At 44.9% G+C, this 21,159-nt stretch overlaps 1 protein-coding gene across 1 annotated transcript in view; it reads right to left on the bottom strand.

The window, feature by feature from the left end:
• The window catches only part of LOC147900701 (uncharacterized), a 112,951-nt gene that overhangs the window by 55,667 nt on the left and 36,125 nt on the right, over positions 1 to 21,159 (bottom strand). Inside the window, exons 6-7 of the mRNA XM_087376335.1 lie at positions 6,180 to 6,242; positions 5,590 to 5,669 (exon numbers count right to left, since the gene is read on the bottom strand). Of these exons, the coding sequence (XP_087232461.1) occupies positions 5,590 to 5,669; positions 6,180 to 6,242 (143 nt within the window). The remainder of the gene's footprint in view (positions 1 to 5,589; positions 5,670 to 6,179; positions 6,243 to 21,159) is intronic.

Below are 21,159 nucleotides of genomic sequence, written 5' to 3'. Positions count from 1 at the left end.
GGTATATGGGCTTCCAATATGTCTGCTTTGGATGGTACAGATCTTTCTTGCTATATTTTCTCTCTTAGTTTTAGAGGAGTTGATAACTTATTCAAAATTCTTTGTTCATGCCCTTTGAAAAAGGGGTTGCTTCAACCTCCTCTACTAGCAAAAGCGTTGAAGAGGCCGCACAATTGATGCAATAAGTAATATATCTGCAACAGCATTATCCATTGTTACCTCAATGCAGGCACAAAGGTTTGCTAGCAATGGTTATACAATGCTTTGAACCTTAGATCAGACAACTATAACAAGGAAATGAGAGGCCATTTTGAGCTCGTATTAGATCATTTCTTCTTAGAGAAGAATTTGCAACAGGGCCCTTTTTTTTTTAAATCGAATAGGATGAAATGCTGATTAAAATTTCAAAAGGAATTTCTCAATTTTTTGGAGTCTGGACCATCCCCACGCTTCTGCTTGAGTGTCATGATTTGAAGGTCAACTTGGGTAAAACCAAGGTTATGATCTTCAATACATCTCGAGTCGCGCGATGAGCATTTTACATTTGATGGGGTTCCTTGTTGAGGTAGTTTCATCATACACCTATCTTGGGGTCGTCTTTTCTAGACCCATCTTCACTATGAGACCCGCGATGCATGCACGCTTGAGCAGAGGATATGCTTCATTGGCTAGACTAGAGAGGCAGTGCTTCCGCTCTCACTTTCAGGATCCACGGACCAAAGGGTTGCCTTTTGACTCTTGGTCCGCCCAGCAGGGATGTATGCCACTCCATGCTGGGGGCCAGACTTGTCGGATACAGAGTGGGCCAGGGTGGAGTGGCTACAGGTTCTCATGTTATCATGGATGATCTGTGGTAAGCCATCCGTCCCTCACCAAATCATCCGGGCGGAGTTTGGGTCACCCCCATTATAGCTAGATGCTACATTTCAAGTCATTACGTATCTGTACCGAGTCAGGGAGTATGGGGATTACACATCCGGGCGTAGCAAGATACCATGGCTAGCACTGTCCTCTTCTATGGCACTTGCAGCAGGGGGAGACCAGAGGTGTTGATATGCACGCACAGAGAGATGGTTTGCAGGACTAGGGCTTGGACAGACTACCTCCTTTCCAGTACAGTATGGATGCTCCTTTCTCTCCCCGCCTATCACACGAGGTCATCTAGGTTATCCGTGAGGATCTACTACAGCTACACACATTCCGGACTTGGTTGGGCCCGAGTGATCTTCTAGTAAAGCTGGGCTTCTACAGAGAACACTTCTTACATATCACAGCGGAGGGTTTCATTGATCCACCAAGATACACGCAAATCCACCTACCCCACTCGCTTAGGATCTCCCTTAGGCAAGAGAATCTCTTCTCACAGACTTCGTATCGAGAGCGGCAGAGCAAAGCGGTTACCCAAGGAGAGGCGCATATGCACACTGTGTGACATGTAGGAGGTTGAGACAGAGGAGCATTTCATATTCAGATGCCCTATTTACTATGAGATCCGTGGGCGTTTCTACTACCTCTTCAAAGATAGTTATGGGATTTGGCCCGTTTCCTCTCCTACCCAGACCAATGATGCTTGGCCGGTTTCATTCATGAGGTGCTCAAACACCGAGATAGGATACTCCGAGCACGGAGACAGCCACAAAGCATCCAACTTGCTCAAAAGGTCTGACAAACCCACAACCCACTGACCAGCCTCTCAAGGTGACCAAGCATCAGCACAGATCTCAAACTCAAGAAGTAACCACAATACAGGAAGAAAATCCACACATTGCCCTTTGATTCCAATCTGGTTACACCCTCTGTGACTGGGTACCTATTCACTGCTGAATGGCCAAGAGGGGCTTCCAACAACAAATGGGGCAACAACAAGCTTCCAAAATGACCAAATGCAATCGACATGAAAGGGATAGTTGACAAGAGAACTCAAACCAGCTTCAAACAACGTTCTATCCCATCTCCAGATCAGCTCCAAGGAACTCCAAACCAGTCCAGAACAACTTCACGGGCAGTAGACCCAGCAAGCAAGAGGTAGCAAGAGGAAATGGCAGCTTGGAGAGGGGAAGGAAGAAAGAAAACAGGCTGGAATCAGAGAGAGAAAGAGAGCAGGAGGAGCATGGGCAGGAGGAGGAGGAAGAGATCAATGCAGCCTGCAAGTTCCGCCTAGGGAAGCGTGCCCCTCGAACAATGTGCAAAAAGTAGCTGTACATCAGTCTCAAAATCGATGCCAATCTACCTCGGGAGGTGTGCAATCGTCCGTACAAGTACCCTAGGGATGCGTGCCTCTTTTGTACAGCCAGCAAAAAGGATTCCGTACAATCCGCCTTGGGTTCTATGCAACAGCCCGTACAATAGTAATTAATGCTTCCTTACAACTATACGGAAGCCTTGGAGAATGAGCCTTAGAGAGAGAGAGAGAGGACCTCGGGATAAGTGAGTAATGCAAGCAAGAAGAAGCGTCAAAGAATCCCGTACCTTCCTCAAAAACCAAGCGTGGGAGGAGAGGAAAGGGGGTAGTACATGAGGGACTGCCATGTGGCCCCCTCATTAATGCTCTAACCCCACAAAACCAATGGAACATTGGTTTGCCCCCACAATAAAGTTATAACCCTTCTAATCAATGAAACATTGGTTTCCTTGGGCCTAACTTTATGACCCCTCTAAACCTTGCCTTACCCCTAGCATGTAGGCCTAGTGTGTGCACCTAGGGACTTCTGGGAATTGTTGCTTCCACTGGGCTAGTCCCCTACGCCAAAGTTAGTCACGGTTCATAAATTCACGTCCCCGTGACAGCGCCTTTAGTGTGTATCTAGATATATTGATCATCAAGGTCCAATACAGCGACTTGTAACTCCTGATCTTGGCGTTGAGCCTCTGAGAAGGAGATATTCTCCCTGGTTTAGAAACAACCTCCAACTATAGAATTCCTCGCCATTTGAGTTGTATATCTCCTTCAATCGTAGCGACCTTGATGTCAATGTAAAGTGGCAAGTGGGGTGACTAACCATGTGATTTGGCTATACTGTGAAGAAACCCAGAGCAGCTCCCTAGTCCAAGATTTCTTGAATCTCCTTAATTACTATAAGTAACCGACAGATTTGGTCCAATTGTCAAATGCCAAACAGTATATCTCAAGGGCTCCATGGACTCCCTCTAGACACACTACCTTGCCCTCCACAAAAAGGGCTGTCAAAGTCTCTAAGAGACCACAAAAATAGCCCAGAGCCGCTACTTGAGAGTGTACTAAATAGCCCAAATCTTCTACCATGAAAAGGAATGGGAATGGACCAACAGGGCAGCCATAACACACAAAGCGGGAAAAAGAAAAAGCCTCCCCAGAATGATACCTAATAAGCATATGGCTGGCAGTCCCCGTATAAAGGGCACAAACTTCTAAATTCATCTATCCGAGAGCCCATCCTCCACATGGTGCCCTCCAGAAAAGGCCACGCCACCCTTGAGCCTTCTCAAAATCCAAGAGAAGGACTGCAATAAATCATCCCGTTGGGCCCAATCCAATGCCTGCCAAAGAGTGAAGATGTTCTCCATAATATTGTATTCTTGAAAGGCGGAAGGCACCACTACGGCCAATGTATGATCGGTCTCTCCCCTGTGGGATTAAAAATGAGTGAATGAGGAAGCGAACCGGAGTAGAAGACCTCCTAGAAGGCCAAATGCAAGAGAGTATGAATGCACTGAAGGACGGTGTTAGTCCCATCTTCGCTTGGGCACTTTTATGCTAGAAGGGCCTTGAGGACCTCCAAAAGCTCCTCATTTGTGAACGGGGCATCCACCTACCTACTCATGCACGAGGAGGTCACTGAAGAAGTGTGTGTCAAGGCTGACTCCCGAGCTGCAAGAACTTGTGGGAATGACTCCTCAGACTCGAACAACTGTCAATAGAAGGTAATGGTCATCTCAAGAATCTCCTAAGGATCCGAGCGGATCTAGCCTCTCTCACCACACAACCGTTGTGATTGGGTCCCTACTGAACGTGGGCAAGTGGTTTGTTCAAACTACCTAGTCATCATGTTCCCCTATTGGACCCACGGTGCCTTGGAGTAGATAAGAGAATTTTGGATCTCAGTGGCCTAGAGGTCAAGCCATGCACTCTCGTGCATGTCTGCAAGCCACTAAGGGGCCAGTCCCAGCTCCTTGAGTCTCTCTACAGAAGCCAAGTCCCATCTTAATGCTCTCTCCTGCTCTTGAAGAGAATGTTGTCTTTAAAGTACCTGTGATTGAAGCTCTGCACAACTCCCCGCCGGGATGGCATCTGCTGCTACCCAAATCACACAACCATCTTGAGAGGGCATATCGGGCTGCTATGGCCTGCTGCACCTCCTCCTCTTTTAACAATGCATCAGCAGGGATCTACACCCTCTTCTGAGGAAGTCCACGATGGTGCAGCACGTTGAGGGGAATGATCTAACATCATCATACCTTTATAATGCCCATGGCTCCACCTTTGTGCATCGCCCAATCCCCCACATAAACATAAAATCTAATAAGTCTCTTGAGCAGTCCATCATGCGGCCTGGCCGAAGAAGTAGCAGAGGCTACCCGGGAGTTTGGAAAACTTTGTCTCTCACCAGAAATTGCAGAGGCCACTGGCCATGAAGATGAATTGCTCCTGATTGCTGCACTCAGAAGAATGCATCACCAAGAAGGAGGCCCTGCTTGCACTCCTCAAACTCTAGAGTGTTGAAGTATCCTCCAATAATCCACAAGAGAACATCTGGGAGACTCTGTAAGCCGTCTCCAGAAAGGTCGTTGCTACCAGCAAGCAGAGGCATACACATTCAAGATCCGAATCTTGTAGTTTCCCATCCTCAAGCCAATTTATACTACCCATCCTCCAATGAGCTCTCGTTTAGCAAACACATCTGGGGGCAAGGATTGGGCTACTAAAATACAAACACTCCCGCTACTACCAAACACATGCATACGTTCCATCACTCTAATGATTTACTGTATCTAGCTTTTCTTCATTCTTTCGAGAATGTTCATAAACTCTCTCTCTCTCTCTCTCTCTCTCTCTTATACACACACACACACACACACACACACACACACATCACAAAACCCATATATGAGTGGGCAGAAGGAAGGACTGATTGCAAAGTGAGGGGAAGGGATTGAGTCATGCAGAAGGGGCAAGCAAAGGCAATTGATCAAGAGGAGAACAGGCTTGAGTCAGGCTTGGGGGACGGGGACAGGAGGGCGGCCACAGGGGAAGGGAAGCTGCAGGAAACTGAGAGGCTACGAAGCGGTGGGCTAGAAAAGCAAGCAGAAAGCAGGCTTTCTGTAAGGTTAGAGGCGTAAAGACAGGAAGGGGGGGGGGGGGGGGGGGGGCTCAAAATGTGAAGAAGGGAGCAAGCTGAGTAGAAGGGCAGTCACATCTATCCAAGTCTTCTTGTTCAGGAGTTGGCTAATTTAATTCTCTCCAAGTGAGGATTGATTTTGTAAAATTTTCCAACAAAGCGTTTGTTGTCCGCATCTGCACTCAATCAACCTATAGCGATCAAATGAAAATTTTTGGTGCAGGTCCTCTGTTCATGGCATAGATGGTAATGAAAAAAGTGTCCATATACTTACAAGATTAAGGAAACCAAAGTCTTTGTCTTCCAACTCTTTTCCTTTACAGCTGTACCAGATAACTAATGCTTGTAAAAATCCTGTTGTCAAATAAATAAAACCCTTTTCCATAAGCAGCACAGGAAAGATTTGTCACAGTGATGATCCGAATAATGTTGGAGCATTCAAATTTAGCAGAAAGTGATGACCATGTCCTGTTTTCTGTTTTCTTGACAATAGACTGATCGCATGGTTTCAAATTGTAAACTAAAGACCACGTGTGAAAAACTTCTTTGAAATAACACAAATCTCATTTTTTCTTCTTTCTAATTCATAGGGATAAGATTTTTTATAGAATGTGGAAGTTTTTTGTAAGTATTTTCCAAAGCTTAGACCCAATCTGACCATGAAAAATGGATGAAAATTCATCCATCCAAAGTGGAATTTTGACAGGTAGGATATAAAATCAAAATCAAAATCAGGATTATCCAAAATTCTCTGTATGCAACACCAATCTGTTTTCTGCCATTAACAGTCTTGAAACATGTGGCCATAGTACAACATCAACAGCATAATTGTATGGAATTAACCTTCAAAAGCACATGCCTTACCAACATAGGGAGTTAAGGCTTCTTGTGTGCATGTTATATCCTCCACCCCATATTGCAACCAATCTAATTGTCATCAAGTTGCCAAGTTAAGTATCAGACTTTAAATATAATTGAGCTTTCCAGACTTTACATATAAGATTGATTTACTTAAAATGTGCTTAAATTAAATATAGATAGTGCCAATAGCATAGTCAAGGTCACCATGCATAGGCTGCCCCTTTAGAATAAATGTTGCAAAAAACAGCTCAGTCAAGGGTAAGGATTCGTCAAAGGGCTTGAACTGAATATTGCAATGACCAGAAAAAGATAACAGCAAGGTCAATAATCATTAATCGGTTTCTAAGCAAGTGGATCAGCGCTGGTTACAGTAGACTTGTTCCTCTGGCTCACCAAGCATAGATGCTTTTTCCTGATAATACGGTTAGACTGGCTCAATAAGCTCCTTGGAAAAGGGTGTAATAAGCATCCAGTGAGGTCTTGTAACCACTCAAGAAGCCTCTACCATTGGTCATTCCTTGTATATAAGGCTGAACAATAGACCAAACCTTCAATTCAATGGGATCATGAGTAATTTTAAGACACATATCTAAATACCTCAGTAATATTCATCACATCCCTATCCCTATTCAGACAATCACCATTTCCATCTTGCAACGACTCTTGGATTTTCATACACAGTGTAGCCCTTTGAAGGACTTGATCCACACTGTTAGAACATGAAGTCAAGTTGAGTGTGTTTTAGTGTGTTCTACTAGGAGTTCTAGTAGAGTCTTATGTGTGAGTGCCACTTGTCATATTGGGAAATATCCCATATACACTTTGGTATTCTAGTGTGTGTCTATCCTATATATCGAGTCGAGAAACTGGAGCAAGAGGATGTGCGCCTATGGGAGGCGGTCGAAGAAGGGCAGGATTTAAGGGAGGAGAACACGCAATTACAACCCAAGCTGGATGGGTTTCAGTAGCTCCAGCAGCTCATTCGTCTCCTCCGGGTGCCCAATGAACATCCTAGCAACCTGCCTCGCAGATAGCCACCGGACAATGATCGAGCTGATGGACAAATTGGTGGGCTCAAGCAGTCTATTCCAAGTGAGCAGGCAGGTACCTCAGCCAAACATTCTTCAACCGGGGGAGGTACCTCACAGACAAAGGGACCAGAAGGGGTCATGGCCCAAACTTATCGATGTTGCACTCGTGTAAGGTAGCACGTACTGAGCAGGCGATACAAACGCAGCGAGCAGGCAGGTACCTCAGCCCAATATTCTTCAGCCAGGAGAGGTACCTCACAGACAAAGGGGCCAAAAGGAGTCACGGCCCAAACTTTACTGATGTTGCACTCGAGTCAGGTAACATGTACCGAGTAGCCAATACAAATGAACTGCAATTTTGATGCGTCATTGTAGATCCGAGTTTTGGCAGAGGTGTCGGATAAGGAGGTGCAAACGGAGCAAATCACAGATGCCGAGCCGATTTTGCCAGTTGAGGGTCCCCCAGTTGCTGTAGCTACCACGGAAGTTTTGAGGTGTGTTCCAAGTAGGGAGGAGATGCCCATCTATTACAAGGATTATAGGCAAGTAGAAGCATATAAGTGTTTATTGCACCCTCCATACATCAAGAAATTTTGGAGCCTGTACAGCCTATTGTCTCAGTTTACGACAAGGCAATTCGAGATTTCAACCATTTTATGGAGAAGCGTGCTCAAAGGCAACACAACATATTCAAGACCGAGCGCAAGCTGATTCTCGCACGAGTATGGCAACAAGCATTCTTAAGGACTTGAAACCACTAATTTTCAACTTGGAAGAGAAAGAACACAACAAGGACGCGATAAATATATTCTTGCAAAAATGGCAAGACTTCCATTGACTTAGGAGTACCCCTCTTGAAAAACAAGTCGTGGAAGCGAGTCTTTCCCTTGGAAATAAGGCTTATAAATGGTGGATGAGCCTCAAGGAAAATGATAGGATCCCTAGGTATTGGACTGAATTCAAATAAGCTTTCTTAAAAGAGTTTTTGCCTAAAAATAAGCTAGATAGAGCTTGGGAAGCTTAAGATAATTGTACCATGGGTAAGAACACTTTAGTTAAATATATAGTGAACTATAGGAGGCAGTCCTTAAGTTGAAAGGAATCAACAAGTTCCAAAACATAAGGGGTTTCATGAGAGGTCTAAAAGACACCTACAAGGTTGAGGTGAGAAGAAATTCTCCCAAGACCTTTGAAGAAGCAATTAAATATGCCCAAACATACGATAATACGACGAGGAAATCCAAAGCTGAAACTTCATAACAAACTTAGTTTGTTTCTAAGTTCAAAAAATTTCCCAATCTAAAAAGGAAGGGGCAATTCAAGAAGGAGGCTTCTCAGGCACGACCTAAGAAACCTCAAACACAATAATATAATCTCATAAAGAAAGAGGATTATGAAAGGGCCAAGCAGAAAAATCTTTGCTTCAAATATTAGGCAAAGATCATGTTGCTTGAAATTGCCCTAGAAACAAACAGGCGGGAGTTAAGCCCCCAAATAAACCTCCAGAAAAACAAGTATACACAATGCAGGGATTGCCGCCTACTGGTGCTGAAAAGCACACTCAGGTAGAGGATTATCATGAGGACAGCACCTACATGTGATGTCTATCATCGGCAATGTGGTAGCCCACTTTTGGTCCTCATGATTTAATGAGGATGCATGGAAAAGTAAGGGACAAAGAGTAAGAGTAATGGTCGATGATAGTGCCAGGCACAATTTCTTAAAGTATTCATTAGTTAAGAAATTAAAGTTGCCAGAGAGTCCAAGTGCCCGTAAATATGTGGTCTCTCTAGCAAAGGGTAGTGATAAAAAGGTTTGGGACACCATGATTCATGGTGTAGACGTGGATATTCAAGGTTATCATGATGCCTTAGATTTTCAAATTATACATATCGATTGAATAGATGTTCTTGGTCGAGAATGGTTGTATAGTCTTGGGCATAGCTTATAGTGGAGTTATTTAAATAACTCCATTATGTCTGAAAAATATGGTAGAGTCTTCTAGATTCAAGGAGAACATGATGTAACCAACTCTCCCCTTATTTTATTTGATGGAATCGGAACGACTTCTATAGCAACAACAATGGGAGGTGTACCTCTGTGAACTTACTTTTATTGGTGATTTTATTTCTGCTACGTCTAAAAAGAATAAATTTTCTCTTGATGTGATTAAAATTATGAATCTTTGTTTAACGATTTAATGGTTGCATTTAAAGATGTTTTTCCGAGTGATTTGCTTGATGGTTCACCTCTCGAGTAAGATGTACATCATAAAATAGACACAATTCCTAGATCTATAAACCACCGTATAGACTTAGTCAAACAAAAGAACGTGAGGTCGAAAGACAACCGTAGGAAGTGCCAAATTCAATCTAATAACTCACCATGGTCATCATCAATTTTACTGTAAAGAAAAAAGATGGCACTATGCCTTTATTGTTAGAACATGAAGTCAAGTTGAGTCAATTTAGTGTGTTCTAGTGAGTTCTAGTGTGATAGTGTGTCCTATGGATGCCACGTGTCATATTGGGAGTCATCCCATATGCATTGGTATTCATATGTGTGTGTGTGCTCTATATAAGAGATGTACTTATCACTTGTCACATCAATAAAGTATCAAGCCTACAAGCTCTTTGTTAGTCTACATGTGAGTACTTTCATTTTGATTCATTGCTCTTGTCATTTCATTTCCATTTCATTATGTCTCTCTTTGAAGTTTGAGTATCACTATCTCTCTCCCTAGCCTACCCTCTCTCTGTCTCCCTTTCCACCATGTGCCTTCATGTATAATCAGAGCCTCCCTTCCTACCTTCCCCTTGGATGAGAGAAGCTCGCAAATGGAAGCTACGCTCTCCTCCAAGGTAGAGCTCCCTTCCCTTAACCTCACCATCACCTTCGGGAGCTATTGGAGCTGAACTACATCGATTGCCACGCAATTTGTTGCTGCTTATTGCCTCTGAATGTCTTGCCATCAGCTACCCCTTCAGCCCCCGAACCTATGTCTCACTGTCAGCCGCCCCATTAGCCTCGCCATCAGCTACCCATTAGCCCGTATAGCCAGTCGTATAGTCCGTACAGGCTGTACGGATGGTTCCGTACTATACCCGTGCCGTACAACAAGCCGTACAAGCCCATACCAACACTCGAGATTGCTGATGCTCCTGCCATCGCGTACTGGACTGTACCTGCCTGTACTGACTGTCCAACTGCCCGCGTTATCTGCCCGTACAACCCGTTCATACCAGCCTATTTTTGCCCTCGGGATGCGCACCCAAACCTGCTGCTAATTCCACATCTTCTGCCTTCAGTTCCAGCCCTAAGTTCCATCCCTTCTTGCCACTCCAATCGTGCATGAGCTACGGAGCTGAGCTGCCCTCACTTTGGTCCCGATTCGCTGGTGCCCCTGATTCGTTGGTGCCCACGATTTTCAAAGCCTTAGACCAGCTCCTCCATTTGCTGGTTATTCTTTTCAGCCTGCTAGATTTGCTACCTTAGGTTGATACCATGGAGCCTCGTCCTCGTGGAGAAGTCACACCAGCACGAGAGAAAGCAATAATGTGAGGTTGGATAACAAATTGCTTCATCATCTTGACCTCAATGCTTCAGCCACGGGGATCAAAGCCAAGCTCAAGAATCTTTACGTCACTTCTACTGAACCCGACCAACGAGCTTTATCTGTTCTATTGCATGATCTATCACTCTCTGAAGTGATAGATAATGGTTAATATTTGCGTACTTTGCCCTGAGTTGTTTCTAAAAAATGAAAATGATGTGTGTTGGGTCAATAAAGGTTCTCTGCCTTGGATAGTCCTCCTAAAATGATGTATGGGTTTTCTATGGTGTGTGGCTCCATGTCCCTCATCCGTGGAGCAAGGGAGGGGATGTACTATGGGAGCCATGTATTGGCTTTCATAGGTCTGTTTATCACGCCTTGCATGTGAGTTCCAGGATGTTGGTGCATTGGTCTCCTAGACCTTTGAGTTGGTCATACATTCATGCATGATGGGCCTCTGAGCCATGCTCGTTGAGCCTCTGAATCTATACCATGCTCACTAGCCTCTTAGCCATGCTCACTAGCCTCTTAGCATGGGAGCCATGTCTAGTTCTAGACCGTCATTGCACAGTCCGATGACCGTCATTGTCATGTTCTGTTCTTGGTTCCATTCCAGTAGTCTCTCACCTTATCTTCATGGGAGGGTGTTAGAACATGAAGTCAAGTTGAGTCAATTTAGTGTGTTCTAGTGAGTTCTAGTGTGAGTTTTAGTCTAGTTTGTCCTATAGATGCCATGTGTCACATTGGGAGTTATCCCATATGCATTGGTATTCATATGTGTGTGTGTGCTCTAAATAAGAGCTGTACTTGTCACTTGTCACATCAATCAAGTATCAAGCCTACAAGCTCTTTGGTATACATGTGAGTACTTTCATTTTGGTTCATTGCTCTTGTCATTTCATTTCCATTTCATTATGTCTCTCTTTGAGTATCACTATCTCTCTCCCTAGCCTACCCTCTCTCTCTCTCTCTCTCTCTCTCCCTTTCCACCATGTGCCTTCATTTATGCATAGATTATAAAGCCTCAAATAAATTCACAATAAAAAATAAGTATCCTATGCCTCGCATTGATGAGCCCTTTGATCAATTGCAATGGGCAAAATACTTTACTAGAGAGGACGATGTCCCCTAGGCAATCCATGCAGACGAAATATATGCCTAATAAACAAATTCGCCACTTGCGGGGTACTAACAGACTCTCTAGTCGGAATGAAGTGAGCCATCTTGGTTAGACGATCAACCACTACAAGGATAGAATCATATCCACCTTGTGTCGTAGACAGCCCTATAATAAAGTCCATGGAAATGCTCTCCCACTTACTTAGTGGTATCTCCAAGGGCTGTAAAAGTCCGGGTGGCTTCACCCGCTCGGCCTTGCTTACCTGACACGAAAAACACCGTGTCACATATTCATGAATACGATTTTTCATCTTTGGCCAAAAGAAATCTCGCTTCATGAGATCATATGTCTTCTCGACTCCTGGGTGTCCCGCACATGGGCTATCATGGCACTGTTGAATGACTCTCTACCTGAGATCATTCTGATTAGGTACTACTACCTTGCCATTTCTTTTCAGCATACCATCCCTTATGGTATATCTTGCATAAGTTTGGCCTTTTCTGGATGCCAGGTCATCCTTTTCGTTTTTCCCGGGTTTTAACACATGAGCCTTAGGCCATAGACTCTGGACAAACTCGTCCACCTTTTGAGTTTCTCTAATCTCGGTCATTAGAGTACTCTCTAATACCGTGAAACTCATGTTATGCATAATGCATGACAACGATCAGCAACCTTATTATCTTTTCCTCTTCGGTACCGAATCATCAAATTAAACTCATGCATGAGTTCTGCCCACCTAGCTTGGCGGCCTCTCAAGACAGGTTGTTTACAAAAATGTTTCAGAGTATCATGATAAACATCCACATAAAACTCTGATCCATACAAATAATGTCGCCATGTTTTCAAAGCATGGACAACAGCATACAACTCTAATTCATGAGCTGGCCAATTCCTTTGAGAGGGAGAAAGCTTCTTGCTTTCAAAGGCTACTGGCCTTCCCTCTTGGAGGAGAACTGCTCCTACCGCAATGCCACTTGCATCGGTTTCCAGGAACAACGGTTTCTGGGGATCAACTATTTTTAACACCGGTCCTGTGACCACAGCTTGTTTTATGGTGTTAAAACTTTCTTGTTGATTCTGTCCCCATATAAAAGGTACTTTATCTGAGGTCAGATCAGTCAATGGCGATACAATTTCAGAATATCCTTTGATATGCCTTCGATAAAATTGGACAAATCCCAAGAATGATCGCAAAGCGGCTAAACTCTCAGGGATTGGCCAAGTCAGTATCGCAGCCACTTTCTTTGGATCCATTTCTACCCCCTCAGGAGTAATTACGAATCCTAAATATTCAAGTCTTACCATACACAGTATAGTTTTCTTTTTATTTACATAAAGACTGGCTTTCCTCAAAGTACTGAACACTGTTCTTAAGTGTTCACGATGCTCAGTAATACTTCAACTGAACACTAGAATATCGTCAATAAAATATACTACAAACTTTCCGATATACGGACGTAGTAAATCGTTCATAAGCATGACGAATGTAGCTAGAGCATTGGTAAGTCCAAAGGGCATTACCAAAAACTCATAATGATCAAACCTGCTTCTAAAAGCGGTTTCATGCACATCCTCATTCCTGAACCGGATCTGATGGTAGCCACACTTAAGATCTATTTTACTGAAAATCACGGCTCCATGTAATGCATCTAGCAAATCATCAATCCGAGCCATCGAATACCTGTACTTAACAATGATACTATTCAATGCTCTGTAATCTATACAGAGGCAAAACGTATCATCCTTTTTCTTCTTTAATATCACTGGCGAAGCAAAAGGTAAGAAACTTGGTTGAATCTCCCCCAACTTGAGGTATTCTTCCAGTTGTCTTCGTACCTCTGCCTCTTCAGTAAAACTCAACCTATACGGAGGTCTATTTACAGGTTCTGCCCCCGGGATTAGTTTAATCTTATGCTGAACATTCCGCTCTGGAGGTAACCCATAAGGTAGCTCATCCCTAAAATAATCAGAGAACTCCTCTGCTATTTGATCAGCCAGCTTGGCCATCTCTCCATTTTGAGGAACATCAGTGCTAGCCGAAGAATCATCAATTGGCTCTACCGATGCTGTACAAAGGAATAAAAACTCTTCTTGAGCTTTTTGGATTTCCATCATGGAAACCAACGGTCCTTGAGGTACATCTTTCTCACCTCGTAATACATAAAGCACATCATTCATCTTGAATTGATATACGTGCTTTTCCCAATCAATGGCTGGATTCTCCTAAAATGCCACGCCATACCCAGGGCTATATCTGCATGAGCAAGCTTAGTCATTTCAAAATCAAGCTTCTCAGCATAGTCCTGAATACGAAGCTCCAACTGGGTAACCCTTTGGTCCCATACTTCAGTTGAACTTCCATCTGCCATCCTGACTGTATACGCATAGTCAGATGGGCTAGTCTTTAACTTCAGCCTCTTCACGAGCTTGGAGTTAATCACATTGTGCGTTGACGCCAAGTCAAACAACACAATGACATCATGATTGGCCACTTGCCCTTTCATTTTAATTAACTCCGTATCATTAAAGGCTGTATACCCCGTTGCTGCGGGCGTAGATAGGATGTTATCAGGTGCACTCGTTACTAGCTTAGCAACAGACACACATAACAAACAAGGTACTGACCTCTGAGAAGATCCCGCTAGCTGAATCTGCATCTGTTCCGCTCTGGGACTTCCCTCCATTTCCACGTCGCATTCTGAGACTACCATCTTAGCCATCCGACGATCCTTATTTCGTGGATAATCCTTCCACCGATGAGGCTGAAGGCAACCAAAACACAAGCCTTCTCTCCTTGCTTTTTCTCTTTGCTCTGGGTTTAAGGGAGACTTTGACGGGCTGCCATTGGTGTTACTTTCCTCTTCACTCCAATGGTGGTACATGATTTAGGAGTTTCAGCTGGTTTCGCCTGCTTGGCTTGACCACTCGGCTGAGAACCACTCCCTTTACTAATCCACTTCTTCTTAAACCCATATTTCTTCTAGTACCCATACTGGGTTCCGACCTGCGCAAACCCACTTGGCCTGCTGCCCTTGGCATCTTCATAGTTCAGGGCTATGGCTATTGCATCATCCAACGTGTTTGCATACTTAGTCCGAACTTCCATTTTAATCCGATCATTCAATCCAAATATGAAATATTTCACTTGGATTGATTGAGGTAGGGGTTCATCAACCTTCATTACGCTCTTTCAAAACTTATCAGTGTATTCTGCCACTGACAAATTTCTCTGACGAAGGTTTCTATACTGATCCCAAGCTCGGGATGCTTCGTCAGGAGGTAAGAAGTGTTTCCTAAATTTCCTTTTAAACCCCTCCCAGGTAGTGGATGCAATACCATCTTTCTGTTGTTTAATCCACCATTGATCCGCTGCCTCACTAAACATGTGAGTGGCCTCGCGGATTTTCTTGATATCATTTCTGATTTCACAAATGGCGAACGCCTCGTCCCATTTGTGTAACCAGGTCTCAATGACATCAGAACTACGGTCATCAAGAATACTTTTCCGACCTATAATTGGCAATATTAGGTACTTTAGCCTTTCTAGGCTCGACCGTATGGACACTAGACTCCGGTTCCATTGGAGCCTTTTCTTTCTCATCTCAAGAAGGTCTGGCAGACATACTGTGTATCACTCTTCTAAGTTCAGACTGCCCTGCATTTGCCTGTAACTGTTGCGCTAATAACTGCTGCAAGGCATCCTCAAGTAATGCAATCCTGGCACTCTACGGGGTCCATCCTGGAAGCTCCTTCTTCTGCTTCCATTCAGGTTAATGGGTGTTTTGGGGTTTTTTTCTTTTAATAAAACACCGCTAGAACACTGTATCTACAAACTGACAAAATTCAGTGTACTGGCACTCTGACACAATTTCCTATTCTAGGGAATACCTGCAATCCCACATGAACATTGACTAGGCATTTTTTTTTTTTTTCCATGAAAAAGACTTCTATTAAGTAAGAACAAAAACCCGCGAGAGCAAGCTCAAAGCGGAATACATCATGAAATCATGAGGATAATAAAAAACCCCCTCAGAGTGAGGTGGAAAGAAACCAAGGCTGAGGCTGAAAGTGCCATCTCAACCCTGTAGTAGATTCAGAGAAGAAAGGAGAATCCTTCCATTCCCTGAAGAAAGAAGCCCTCCTAGCTGAGGCTGCACGGGAGTCCCCCTGCATACCCGTCCATACGGCCATCAGAGTGTGTACGATGTCTGTCCAGCCAATGTGTGCGAGGGATGAACCTGAGTACCCTCCATAGCCTCTGTGCATCTGGATCTCCAGATTGACTAGGCATTTGACACAGGCATAACCCAAATACCGCTTTTTCCTATACTAGGGAAATTCCTACAAATCAACTCTGACTTTATCACAAAGGCATATGCACAAGCATAATCTCCCAGATTGCCCACAGGAATTTGAAGAAGTCAAAAAAAATCCCAAGTCTGCTATGTACCCTGTTATGGCATCGAACTTTCATGCAGACTAAACATTCACGAGACCCTCTTCATGTAAGCGGAGCATCAACAAAGACTAAGGTCGGGGGAAAAAAAAAACATAGAATTGACGAATGTCAAAGAAAGCTCCCTGGTTGATCGCTCCTGCTACCCGATTTGATACCCCTGGAGACTTCACGTAGCGCAGATGTCCCGAAACCTGCAGCCTCCACGTAACTCCCTGGATACGAAGTGATACAATATTTTGCTTCTTCTGCCAAAGCGTTGCTCTCTATTCGGAATCTGTCTCAGCCTACAGGCTAGTTACGTGACCACTAACGATCTTTTTGCTTTTCTCGTCGACCGAACCAGAAAACGTGTGGCTTCTAATTGTCACACATGCAAGGACTAATTCGCTATCTGTTCCGTCAATCCACGGGCTAATTCGCTATCTGTTCCGCAGATCTTTCACCCAGCTCCACGTATCGCCTCTGGATTTTCGTTGATACGCTCCTCAACTAACTTTTCGTCAACCTGCCTTACGGGAACCAAATGATACATTCATAACTGATCTCACGTTCTTTCATCGACCGAACCAAAAAATGCGTGGTTTATCCATTTTCGCAGGAGCGTAAGGTTCCCTTTCTCTTTAGCGGCTTTACGCTGGTCGTAATTGAGCTGCGTCGATCAGACTGCTTCGTTAAGCCCACGAACAGTCACGCATCCCGTGCGCTCTGGTCTTTCGATGGCCGTCCGTGCCACCCTGCTTCCTTCATATGCTACTCCTCGTCCAGCCTGAAGCTCTGATACCAACTGTTACGTACATTTCCTACTTACTACAGCAGATGACAGGAGTAGCACCACAGAATATCCTCCCAGCCAATTCCTGTTGAAGCGTGAGAGCTCTGAGAGAAATCGAAATCAGCAAAATCAGTTAAGGTTCATTCTCCTTCTCTCACTAACTCCAACAAGCCCCATCTCCCTAGATGGATCTAGATGCCACATGTCATCATCATAGGGCCTTTCCTAATGCATCTTTTCACCCCTCTCTTGGGATACTTTAATTTCATTTGCCCCTAGGCACATTGCTCGCATTAGGCCCTTAGGCTTAGATCCACCTTGTCTGGTGCTATCAGCCCTCACCTAGGACCTTGACATTAATTCCCTCTCGATCATTTACATGAAGCGCAAACAGATATATTACAAACATAGATCCTTTAAGGGAAATGTCGACTGATTCTTCCGAGGTCATGCTACCTCGGCTAGAGCGTAACATATGCGTCCTGGATAACAATGACATTAGGTGCCAAATTCTCTTTGAGTGTCATGATTGTCCAAGTGCTGCATACCTAGGAATTCAGAAGACGTGTGCGCTTTTGAAAAGACAATTCTTTTTACCTAGAATAGATAAGGACGTCCAAGACTATGCATTGAAGTGTCAAAAATGCCAATTCAATAAGGTTGAACACCTTAAGGTAGGAGAACTCCTACAACCATTGGAGATTCTATCTGGAAAATGGAAAAGCATCTCCATGGATTTTATTGTTGGATTACCTAGGACACAGAGGGGGCACGACTCTATGTGGATAATTGTGGATCACTTGACCAAGATGGCGCTCTTTTTATTACAACCAATAAGGAGGTTAAAACTAGCTAGGCTATTGGCTACCAGCCAGTATTGTTAGTGACCGGTATAGCAAATTTAACAGCCATTTTTAGAGGGTTGTGTTTTTGAGGTTGGAAACTTCTTTGAATATGAGCACTGCGGATCATCCACAACGTGATGTCAAACTAAAAGGGTCAATCGGGTCATTGAGAATATGCTTCGAGCATATGTAAGTAAATGGCAAACTAATTGGGAATAGTATTCGCCCACATTAGAATTTGCATACAACAGTGTCAAACATTCAGCTACACGTTTTAGTCCATTCATGATGACGTATAAGTTTCAACCGAGAGTCCCACTTGCAGTGGGAGAAGGTTCAAGTGGCCAAAGACTTTCTTGAGAATATGAATCATATGCTTAAGCTAGCTAAAGATAGCATCAAAAGGGCTCAGGATAGAGCAAGAACTTATGCAAACCCCCACCGTAGAAGGTTGGAGTTTGAAGTAAATGAGAAAGTCTATCTCAGGGTACCTAAATATTTAGAATCCCTAAAGACAAGTACAAGTCCAAAGTTGTCTCCTAAGTATTGTGGACCATTCACAATACTTATTGGAGAACTTGCTTACAAATTAGCCTTACCAGAGGGATGTAGAATACATCCACTTTTTCATGTAAGTAGGCTGGATTTAAAAAAAGGAGATGATGATAATCTCATTGGAAATAGTTGAACTCACTGAACCTGCACTTTACCGTATGAACCAGTACATCGACAAGAAAAAAGAGCGCGACACACAATGTGGCAAAAATGTCTGGTTAAGTGGAAAGATAGATGTGAAGAGAGTTAAACATGGGAAAGAGTAAGCAATCTCCAGAGGAGAATTTTGTTTTCGAGGATGTAAATCATTCTTAAGGGAAAGGGCCCTAAAGGGCATGTTACGTCAGCCATAATTGCAGAAGCTCATGGCTTGGTTATGGCGCGGGAAACCAAGAGGACAGGACAATGTCTGCATAAGTGGGGCCTGAAGGGTTTGGGTCTAGGGTCATCCTTAGACTCAAACATTAATGAGAAGGTGCAAAGGGAAGTCTATGGGGAGGACTTTATTGGAAGGGTTCCTTGGGTGACACATTGCACCATAAGGCTAAGCCACTTGGCAGACATAGGGCACTGAGGAGGGTTCTGGAGAAAGCTCCAATTGAGTAGAACAAAAGGAGAACTCATAGAGAGTTCAAGGAAGAAGAACAGTGAGACAGGGAGCTTGGCTAGGTGGATTCAAAGCTGACATCCCTCTTTGCTAGGATGGTAGTACAACTCATGACCAAAAGATACACGCCGTTGCGTGAAAAAGCACCCATCCATCCAAAACATCGATGTTGTTCCCCATTTATGCACAAAGCTACTCTGTGTGTCATGTATCAAGTCATGAAGTAGAGGCTGTAAACGAAAGCCAATTGCCTTCCCTAGAATTTTATATGAAGTGCCCAAAAGTTTGATCGACCTCCACTTATTTATCAAGCTCCTACAGCCCCTTTAGGGACAAGATGAATGAGACCTTCGATAAGTGAAACAAGCATAACGCCAAGTCATAAATGCTTTACAGAATAGAAATGATATGATCACCAAAGTAATGAAAAAGAATGGGCCAAACCATCTGAACCTGGGCACTTACCTTGTGGAGAAAAGTAAAGTAGTCCTAAATTCCAAGTTGATGAAAGATGCATCAAGAGAGATCGTCATACGACCTTTAACCAACAATGCTAGACCCTCAAAAGGGCACTATATCAATCGTGTCCAAATTTGCCGTTAGGAAGGAGGCATAAAAATCTGAAGCAATTTGCATGACATTGTCAAGGTCTGTTTGGAAGATCTCATCTCAACTAAGAAACACTTTCTCTATCAAGCCTAGGATCCAAAGTAGAGAAAAAGTGTTTATTGACTTGTCAATCCATCTTAACCTAGAAAGACCTTTGTGCATGATATGAAAGCTCAGCTCTACTGCATGAGAATCTGTCAATGAGACCTTGCTGCAGCAAGGTGCTCGTGGATGCAAGCATCTAAATGTCTTTCCTACTCCTCCCTTTGTAGAGCTACCAATTGTTGACAAATGGCAATCTCTTGCCTAAGAATATAATGTCTCCTAGTCCTGGCAATGGATTGATAAAAACCACTAGTGCCAAATTAGGAGGAGAACACAAACCATCTACAAGTAGGAATCCCAAATCTACATAATTGCCACTAGCAAATCCTCATCTGCATATAAAACATATGAAATCCTTATACTGGTAGAGCAAGCAAACATGTGAGGCAGAACTAACATAGTACCAGATTGGGTTGAAGCTGGCCAGCTACCTCCTGCTCCTGCGAGCCCCCCTCCCTCCCTCCCACAGCCTCTACCTCCCTAGCCTCCTTCGCCTCTCTCCCTCGCCCTCGCCCCCCTCGCTCTCGCCTATCCCCCTCGCCCTCGCCGCACACTCCCGCCTCAGCCCGCCTCCACGCCCTCACCCCCTCGCCCCTCCGCCCCTCGACCCTCGCCTCTCCTCTCGCCCCGCCCCTCGCCTCACCCCCCGCCTCCCGTCTCGCTCCTCGCCGCGCCCTCCGCCTGCCCCTGCCTCGCCCCTCCGCCTCACCTCGCCCCTTGCTACGCCCCCCCGCCCCCTCGCCTCGCTCTCCGCCCGCCCGCCCCTCGCCCCTCCGCCCTTCCGCCCCGCCCCCTCGCTTTCCACCTCCCACCCGCCCCCCGCCCTCGCCCTTCACCCCCCCTCCGCCCTCCAACCTCCGCCCCCGCCCTCGCTCTCCCCCCCCTCCCCCTCCGCCTCTCGCCCTCGCTTCCACCGCCGTCCCTCCCCCTCGCCTTTGACCCCCGCCTCCGCCCTCCGTCCTCCACCCCTTTCCGCCTTCCGCCTCCGCCCTCGCCTTCGCCTCTGCTTCCCCCACCCGCCTCGTTTCGCTTCGTATCGCCTCACCCTTCTTCGTCACACCAGGCTCCACCCCCTCGTCTATCCCCCCCTTTTTTGGGTGGCAGCCTCTTCCTCATCGGAGGTCTCGCAGTTTGTCTTGGCGGTATGGCGGCTCCCTGCCCGGAACCGGAGGCCCAGTTGGACCCTCCCTCTCCAGATGCCTACCGCAATATCTTGACAGAGCAACAGTCGTCTCGGGTACAAGAGGTTGCCAATGACTTTGCCCTTACTTCCGTCTATGGCAGAGTCATTGGACACTCCCCCTCCAGATCAGCCATCAGGGACTGG

The sequence above is a fragment of the Dipteris shenzhenensis genome, chromosome 6 (assembly GCF_047967505.1).
Source record: "Dipteris shenzhenensis isolate YYH24624 ecotype China chromosome 6, Dip_SZ_1.0, whole genome shotgun sequence".
Lineage (NCBI taxonomy): Eukaryota > Viridiplantae > Streptophyta > Polypodiopsida > Gleicheniales > Dipteridaceae > Dipteris > Dipteris shenzhenensis.
Note: the sequence above shows the minus strand (reverse complement) of the source record. Positions and strands in the feature narration are given on the sequence as shown.